The sequence below is a fragment of the Chaetodon auriga genome, chromosome 22, assembly GCF_051107435.1.
Source record: "Chaetodon auriga isolate fChaAug3 chromosome 22, fChaAug3.hap1, whole genome shotgun sequence".
NCBI classification, from domain to species: Eukaryota; Metazoa; Chordata; class Actinopteri; order Chaetodontiformes; family Chaetodontidae; genus Chaetodon; species Chaetodon auriga.
Window position 1 is genome coordinate 9,101,211 of NC_135095.1, and position 9,217 is coordinate 9,110,427.

General features: G+C 42.4%; 1 protein-coding gene across 1 annotated transcript; it reads left to right on the top strand.

The window, feature by feature from the left end:
- Nucleotides 1-1,019: 1,019 nt before the first annotated feature.
- Nucleotides 1,020-7,583, top strand: ifrd1 (interferon-related developmental regulator 1). Its single transcript, XM_076722507.1, has 12 exons — nt 1,020-1,242; nt 2,845-2,949; nt 3,107-3,188; nt 4,159-4,283; nt 4,448-4,605; nt 4,740-4,790; nt 5,110-5,288; nt 5,446-5,554; nt 5,669-5,803; nt 5,901-6,029; nt 6,689-6,784; nt 6,887-7,583. The coding sequence occupies exons 1-12, from the start codon at nt 1,212-1,214 to the stop codon at nt 6,971-6,973; spliced, it is 1,287 nt and encodes a 428-aa protein (XP_076578622.1). The 5' UTR covers nt 1,020-1,211; the 3' UTR covers nt 6,974-7,583.
- Nucleotides 7,584-9,217: the final 1,634 nt, after the last annotated feature.

Consider the following 9,217-nt stretch of genomic DNA (forward strand, 5'->3'; position numbering starts at 1 on the left):
AATAAGTCATTTATGGATAGTTCTTATCAATTGCTTTCCTCCAGGAAGGAAATGACTGAGACCAAATCCATCTTATTTGGGACAATGATCACACAGCACGAGCATTGAAGTGTTTTTACATTGAATTTCATGACACTGTGTCCATATTGTTCACTGCTAATTCATATTATTTGTGTAACTGCCAAAGTAGAGAGAGTTTAGTTAGAGGCTTCCTGCATGGGGTCTCAAAAATATTAACAACTTGTGCCAAAAAAGTCGAAGGGCACATGAGAATAGCTGCCACAAGCTGACCCCAAGACATTTAAAACTTCATATTTGTGAAACAACACTATTAAGAAATGGGCTAAAAAAATGGGTTTTGAGTGAACCTCTAACAGTCTAAAAAAATCACAAAATTAAAGTTACTGTGTTGTTGTCCTTTGATAATGTGGTTCTGTTATTTTGTCTACCTTATCATGGCTGGAACATAAAATAGAGTACATACTTGCATGGCAAATTAAACAACATTATGCATTGTATCTCAGAGGACCGCAATGACAGTATTTATTGTGATTATTGTTATTTATTTATCTATTCCATGAAGATCCATAGTGTATTACAGACACATTTGGGGTAGAAGTGTGTAGATCCTTTACTTAAACATAGCAATACAAAAATGCAAATAGAACATTACAAGTATAGGTTCTGCAATTTATTTAAGTACATAAAAGTACAGTACTATTAATATTGTCAGAATATTGTTTACGTATCAAAAGTGGAAGTACTCGTGATGCAGAATGATGCTTTTTTAAGCCCTGATATTGTATAAGTTGCTTTTTTTTTAAAGATCACACGTGAATTTTGCCTAAAATTGTGGTGATTATAGATAGATGTATCTTTTACAACAGACGCATAGTGGCCACGTTTCTGTCCACTGCGTCACGCGCACACACACGCGACACTTGTTCTTATTCCCGGATTGGTCGGCGATGCCGGGAAACCTCCTCGTGATATGCCAGCCGGTATAAATACCTCGAGCCACCCTGTTTTAACGCAGCCCTGGTCTATGAGGGAAAATGTATCGTCTCGGCCAACAGACTATCTCCAAGATCGCTTTCAGTTCCTTTTTATCTACTGTGCCACGGGAATATTTTCATTTTACGAGACAATACAATAAAAGCTGGTCGTGTATTGGCTGATTTTTGATCAAATTGTACATTTGCTTGCACGAAATGCCAAGGACCAAGAAGAAGAACAGCAGGGGTAAGTGAACGGGCGGCCGCATTGCTTTGGCCTTGCTTCTTTGGCGTCTCTACGCTGACGGTAATTGTAGTTCTTTTCGTGTTGTGAGTCCATTGAGTGGAATTGAACGTGTTTACAGGAAGGACTACAAACAATAGAGGCTGGCCTACGTCAAAACACCAAGCTAACTCGCCGTGGTCACACAAAGCATCGGCGTTAATTCCAAAACATGCCATCATACGACAATATGCTTTCGATAAATATTAATTAAGGCACTTGTTTAATGATCATAGACTTATTTGTATTTCACAAGAGTCCTTAACAATCATCGGACTTTAACAAGCTAACGGCGGCTAACTGTTAATGTCAGCTTCACACTAGCAAGATACAGCTTTGGTTGCTGGATAAACTTTATTTAAAAACATATGCTTACATGACAACGTGGCCGCGTTTAGCATGGTTGTTGCCTCCAAGTACGGAAATTAATATCGTTTTTCTTCTGTAGGTCTACATAACACAGACATAAGGCTAGCTTCTGCAGACTGACCTCAATTAATCTTGAGTCGAATGTTTTGCTGCAGGTAGTCATTCGGACTAACGTTGAGTGACTTTAAACTGCATGTAAAGCTGATAGTCATTGTATAAACTTGGTTTTATCAGGTTGTTATTGTTTAGCGACAGAAGGCGGACATTTTGGACTCCAGAGAGCGGGGTGGAAAAGAGGCGGCGCCCGGTTCTCAGAAATCAGCTGTCGCGGGGGCAAGAGTCCACGTCAACACACAGAAATAGCATATATTAAGGGGAAAATACACGTTGTAAACCATCTGACAGTGCTTCCTATAGCACTTATCATGGCTTGAATATTCAAGTACACTGATTCCTGGTTGCGACTTCAGTACGGCGTGTTATCGCAGTGATAAACAAACCAAGATGTCTTCCAGAGGTGAATTCAGGTCAGGCCAGAGACGCCTGTTGAATCTGAGTCTGGTTACAATGTGCAGCTTCAAAGAAAGTCATTTCCTACACATTATATTGTTTTTATTGGAAGTTTTTCAGGATTGATGCAACAAAAGCTTTTTTGCGTTTGAATAACAAACACACTCAAGATTTTCACACTTCCTTGAGTTGTGAATTTTCACCACTCTCCCACACTTATTTGAAAAGTCCCCCTTCTGCACCGATAATCAGGTTTGGATTGAAATGTGCTTCCTCCTTGCCCTCAATGACACGTGGTGGCCTGCTCTTGTGGTTTTTTTTTTTTTTTTTTGACAGCACAGGTAGATTTGCAGCTGATAGTAATTGCTTTGGCAGATTGTCAGAACTTCTGTTACATCATGGCCCCTGTCCCTCCAACCTCAGCATAATGTTGCGTTGACACAGTAAACACAAGTGTGGCCCCCCCTTGACTTTGGCAACATAGTGCATTTTCACATGAGATAATAGAAGTACAGCTGGTTTGGGTGTGTAGAGGACATAAGACAGATTAGATAACTGCAGTATTTGCCACAGTACCTGTGTGGCGCCTGGGTTATGTAATGAATTCACACAGTCCTGCTGAACTGTGATAATGCATTTGATTTGATTTGATTAGACTGGAATCTATTTCCATTGCTTTTTTTCCAGGAGGGCAGCATGGACATGTGCAGCCTTTCAGTGATGAGGATGCTTCCATTGAGACCCTCAGTCATTGCAGCAGCTTCAGTGACACCAACAGTGTCGCGGATGAAGGTAGGTCTGTGTGTACACCTGAGTTCGCATGCTGGCTGTGCTGTCAGTGGGTGCATCTGCATCTGCGTACATGCCATGCAAAGTGTAGTTCATCCAGTGTTTTGTGTGCTGTCACTTGGATCAATACTACATTTACTACACCTTGTTGTGTTGCCAGGTGGAGAGGCCAGCGAGGACGCAGCCCAGGAGGATTTCCAGTACAAGCTGAAGGGGTTCATCGACAGCACTGTGGATAAGAGGTAAAAGTCCTGCCTGATGATTTCAGCCATCCATATATGCGTTATCTGATCTTTGCATGCAGGCTCTCACTTTTACATTTAAAGGAAATAAAGTGACTTTATTCTACAAATAATGCTGCATGAAAGCAAAGATTGTTGAGGGGGGAGGAAAACATTTTGGCTTTTGATCATTTTGAAATCTTTTGTCCGCTGAGGAAATAAATCATTTAACATAAACAGATGTACACTTTTAGTGGAATAATACCCTTGAAATATTGACAAAGAGCCTCCAGCAACATGAGTTTTAAGTAGCTGGAACTAATAGGGTTTAAAAGGCTTATTTCTGGGAAGGATTGGCTGAGTTCAGAGTGCCACTGTCAATCACAGGAGAAAGGTATCAGTGAAGTTTGCTGCCCAGTCACGTTAAAAATAGACTTCATCCCCAAAAAGGCTTCTCACCATTGGTCTGGTGAACGTGACGATATTACAGTAGGGATGCAGCAGGAGTGCCCACAGCCACAGCCAGAGCCATGTGGGGATGAAATTTTAATGCGCATACTTTAAACCCACATTTGCTCAATGTTGTAGTGAACTTACTGAATATTAGACAGATATTTTTGATCATTTGATGACAACTATTGACACAGTTAACCTTTCAGATGACAGTCAAACATTCCTTATCGTATGCATGTAAAATTAAGGGCATAAAGCACTGAGAATAATATTGTATCAAGACTTTTAATTTGAAATGGATCTAATTGTTCATGTGTTTCAGCCATCTAACACTAAGAGTTTGATCCAAGCTATTGGCCAAAGCAGTGGGTGTTTAGCTCATGCTCTTTACATAAGCAAATTTCTTCATGAAAGTAGTGCCACCCCCATACTTCACTGTTGTGCATTACTCTTCATCCAGGTTGCTATTGAGGAAGAGCTAATCAGATAATCATTCTTTTACTGGAAATCATGAATATTTATGTACCCGTTTCCTCAGTGCTAAGACCAGACAAGGGGCACTGGATGGGCTTAAGACGGCAATGGCCACACGGATCCTGTATGAATTCATCTCAGAGAGAAGGATGACCATCACAGACAGCATCGAGCGCTGCCTCAAGAAAGGTACCAGAGAAGATCATTTTATTTGAATAGCTTCTGTTCGATAATTCTTGGATGACTTGGTCAAGTTCGATCCCTCAACTTTACATTTTGACGTCTACTCATGACAGACGTTCCCTGTGAATTTAAGAGAAAAGGTTAATAAGCACCCCTTTTAACTCAATCAGGCAAAGGTGAGGAGCAGCGAGCCGCAGCATCTTTAGCCTGCCTGCTGTGTATCCAGCTGGGCTCAGGCATTGAGAGCGAGGAGGTGTTCAAGACCCTGAAACCCATCTTCAAAAACATCCTGGCAGATGGATCAGCCAACATACAAGCCAGACAGGCAGTGAGTATCTGATATCATTTTGAGGCTGTGGAACAGCAGCCACACTGTACCATCTGTGATGTGGTTGTCTGGATGTTTCTGAACGTGTATGCACTGTGGAAAGGCAACTGAGCAAATCTTTGTTTCCCTAATAGGTGGCGACAAGCCTGGGCCTCTGTACTTTAGTTGCAGAAGATGACATTTTGGTAAGTCCTTGATCACGATTGGTGTCTTTTCTGTGGTTTGACACCTCTGGGCTCGAGGGCAGGCTGCAGTGATGTCTCTCCTCCAGCCTTTTGTCAGTCGTTTATTTGCGCTCATCGGCCGTGACATTGTGCCTCATTCAGTCTTAACATTCATGATGTCAGCAGCTCAGGCAGCTGAGCTCAAACGTGCCTCAAGTAATTAAAGTCAGAAACCTGTTATCAGTGATGACTGGTGTTGTATTTTTTATGAAGTGTTTGTAAACACCTCATTTATTGCAAACTCTAGTCTTCATATTATGCTTGCTACTTCCTGCTTTAGGACGTGCATGCTACCATGGAGTGCTTTGAGAACCTGTTTACCCGGTCCTATGCTAGGGTGGATGGTACTTGCCCTTTGACCAGTCCCCAGACAAGCCAGCTCCACACCAACGCCCTGCTGTCCTGGGCACTGCTGCTCACCATCTGCACTGCCAACCAGCTCAAAGACATTTTGCGGAAGTAAGACCTAATGTCAAAAGTTTGCTTTTTACATGTACCTCAACCACAGTTGTTTTCTTTTTATTTTACTGCAACCCCAGACCCAAGTAAACATTGGAAAATGTAAGAATGGATACATATATTAAAAAAAAATGATTGCATGTGCATTCTTTTGCAGACACCTGCCGAAACTGCCAACATTGCTGCAAAGTGAGGATGTCAACATGAGAATTGCTGCAGGGGAGACCATTGCCCTGCTCTTTGAGCTGGCCAGAGACATGGACTCTGTAAGTTCAAAGCTGTGCCATTGGTCCGAAATCGCTGTTGTTAGACGCAAAATGGGCTGAAACAGGCCTTTTTCTTCAGTCACGGATGCAGCATTTCTTTCCGTGTGCTTTCAGGATTTTGAGTTTCATGACTGGGATGAACTGTGTGACAAGCTGAACGCGTTGGCCACAGACTGTAACAAGCACAGAGCCAAGACCGACAAGAGGAAGCAGCGGTCGGTGTTCAGGGACGTTCTCAAAGCTGTTGAGGTGGGCGTTCAGAGTCTGTTGACAGCACCTTGGTTTTTCAGGTTTTGATTTATTTACATTTTAGTTACCGTTCCCTCGTCTCTCTGTATTCTTCCAGGAGGGTGACTTCCAGACTGAGACCATTCGCTTTGGGACAGAGCGCATGACCATTGATAGCTGGGTCAGAAAGAGGACATATGATGCCTTCAGAGAGTTTGTGGGCTCTGGGATGAACTACCACCTACAGGTACCCCTCAATAGTTTATGTTTTCAAGGTTAGGAATGTGCTTGAACTTGAATATACTGTGGAAAGTGCTTGATTTTTATGTTTTCCACATTTAAATTTATAGTAACACTTTAAATGGGATGATGAAGTTTTTGAGAGTGGTAATATCCAGTTTAGATGCCTTGAAAGTGCTTAAATTTTACTCTAAAAAGGTTGTGCGAACCCTGAATGTGTGACTCGATGACAGACTGATGGTAAATGCGCGTGAGTCGCCTTATTATATTTAATTGTGCTGCAGAATCATGAGGTTGGGTTGGATGATGTATAACAGGAGAATGAACACATGAACATCAGCAGGCCTGCGTGATGCATGGAGACAACACTCAACAACAACAACAACAACAATGACACATAGTTGATTTAGGATAATGTGTAGTGGAGGAAAAAAGCCATTACAATAGCTGGTTGGAATGCAGTGTTCAATCTGGCTGGCAGCCAGCGCTGACGGGGAACTGCAACATTTCACAAGTGAACATGAGACAATGGAACATATTTCAGACCACATAACACTATAAACAGGATCTAAGATTAGCTAGCTGCCGTTCAGATTTTGTGCTGACGGTTGGAGGAAATGTTTTCTTCATGTTTTTTTTTTTGTCCTCTTACTTCTCTTAAACAAGGGTAACGAATTCATCAGAGACGTGTTTGAACTGGGACCACCAATGTTGGTTGATTCAGCCACGATGAAGGCCATGAAAATCTCTCGCTTTGAAAGGGTACGTGTGCAAGTCAGCCAAACCCTCGCATTGTAGTTTTTTTTTTTAGAAGAAGTTTGCAATTTATTCAACTGCCCCCACCCCCCCCTCTCTCTTTTCCAGCATCTCCACAACTCGGCTGCGTTCAAAGCTCGGACCAAGGCCAGGAGCAAGTTCAGGGACAAGAGGGTGGATGTGGGAGAATTTTAACCTTTTCCTTTTTTTTGACTCTAATAACATATTTATCCATCTCCCCTGCTTTTTAGATGAATTGTCACGACTTAGTGTTCATGTGATCCTCCCCCGAAATCTCTTGAGCATCAAATGCGCGCACCCTCTGCAGACTTGAAAGGAGGCTTCAGCACGGACGCTTTGCTCTGTAGTGGACAAAACTTTGTGTTTGGAGTCCCCTTTCAAACCTGCAGGAGGCGAGTCTTTGATAATCAAACAGATTTTGTGTAGTGTGTAACTTTAATATATATACCCATTAACAGTGGTGTTGTACATATACTGTATATTTGTTTTCTCCTCATGTTAATATTCATTATGTGGCCTTTAAAAAAAAAAAAAAAAATGTAATAAGTTATAAGTTAGCCAGCATTTGTCTTTGCACCATGTAGTCCTATTTAGTTGAGAGCGATGTCGAGACACATGTAGTGACTGTCCTCGCCCCTTGATGGATTTGTATGGAGTTGCACTACCTTGTTAACCCATGGCAGGTTATTTCTGAAGAACCTCGCTGAATATTGTAATGTCTTTTTAGTACTGGTTATGTAATCTAAAGGGCAAGGATGGTGAAATAAACACTGAAAAGCTGTAAGACTTTTTTTTTTTTTGCTCGTTCATCACAAGCTGGCACAATTGATTCAGCTGATATCAGTTTTTGGGGAAGTGACACTTAAGTGGAAGAGGAGCTGGCAAGTGAGTTTTGCAAATCTCTGCTTCTCTTTCAACTCCTGGCAGATATATGAAGGGGGTTTTGAGCAAAGGGGCAGCACAACTCTTATTTACTGCAGCTCCAACATATCAAAGTGAAGGATCTTGCAGCCAAGGTGACAGGCGCATTACGGCGAGGGTGAGCGAGCCGCACACCCTCCTACGTTCTGGAGATATGACTATGATGGAACCTCTTGCGTTGCTGATAGAAGTTTGTCAGCGAAACTATTCAGGGAGCGGCAGGAAGTAATGGAACATACATTGCACACGGCGTATTTGCTCCCCCGGGTCGCACTCGAAGGCGGCTGCCTTTACAGAGCAGTAAAAATACTCTATAACAGCAGCAGGTATTGCATGATAAAGGTAAATGTCACAAAGCTACAAATAGTCCCATCAATAATGTTAGCCTCTTATCCAGGAGCTTTGAGCGCACATAGGCATCCTGCAATCGATGCACCTATTCAGCAGCCCCATGCCTCAGGTGAAACCGTGTTGCCTGCAGGAGGAAGCAGCAACACGGAGCTGATGCATTTTTCACGGCCTGTCTTTTAGTTTTCTCCTGGAGGACGGTCCTGTTTTTAGTTTCTCTGCTATTAGTCCCAGGAAAACAAGACCGATGACGTGTCCTTGTAATATGTCTGTCAGATATTAAGCGCTGCTGGATTAATGATTTCCTGCAGTTAAATGACTCTTGCTCTGTAAACAGTCTCTGGTCTCTGGTTCAGTCTAACACTCGAGATTTTGGTTTGAATGTGCTCTTAGTTACTTCAGATGAGACACAAGTTTGCAGCTCTTGCAAAATGTAATTTTAATTCATTGTGGCATTGTGAAAATTATAATTTTCTGTTAAACTGTAATCTGCATCACCTCCTCGATTTCCCTCTGTAGCAAACACCGAAGCAGATACAGCGAGAGAGGGAACGTGTCTGGGACTGACTGAACCAAATGGCATGCTGTAAAAGTCTGCTCTGTCATTTCCCCGTCTCTCTCTGAGGAGACCATTGTCTCTGCCATAAAATGGGAAGTTGCGGGCAGCTTGTCTGCAGCTCTCTGACACTGCAGGGTGACTTAATACTTGAGTCTGTTCCTCCGTCTGTGACCTGAGAGTCAGAGTGAGGGGTGGACCTTTGATTGGTTTTGAACCAGCATAACCCTTGTAAATTAAGGGAGGGAATTTCACTCATTCCCTCTGAGTGGCTCGAACAGCAGAGAGGTAATTGCACTTGTTAAACAAATTTCTTCAACATTTTGCACTCAGCAGGTTTATTCTGATCAAGAGGGGAAACCAGACTCAATGAAATTGCACCAGCAGTGACTGATTACATGAAGACTCCTTCACCTCCTCAGTGTGTTTTTTCAACACTCTCGTGGAGGATGAATTTGAAGCATGGCAGAACTGTAATTTTTAGGATTGGAGGATTTGGGCTTTAAAAGAAATCCTTTTAAAATTTGCTTTGCCTCAATCCTTTTTGATAGCAGAGAAAAAGCTGCACCGTGCTCCGCAGACTTTCTCAGCAA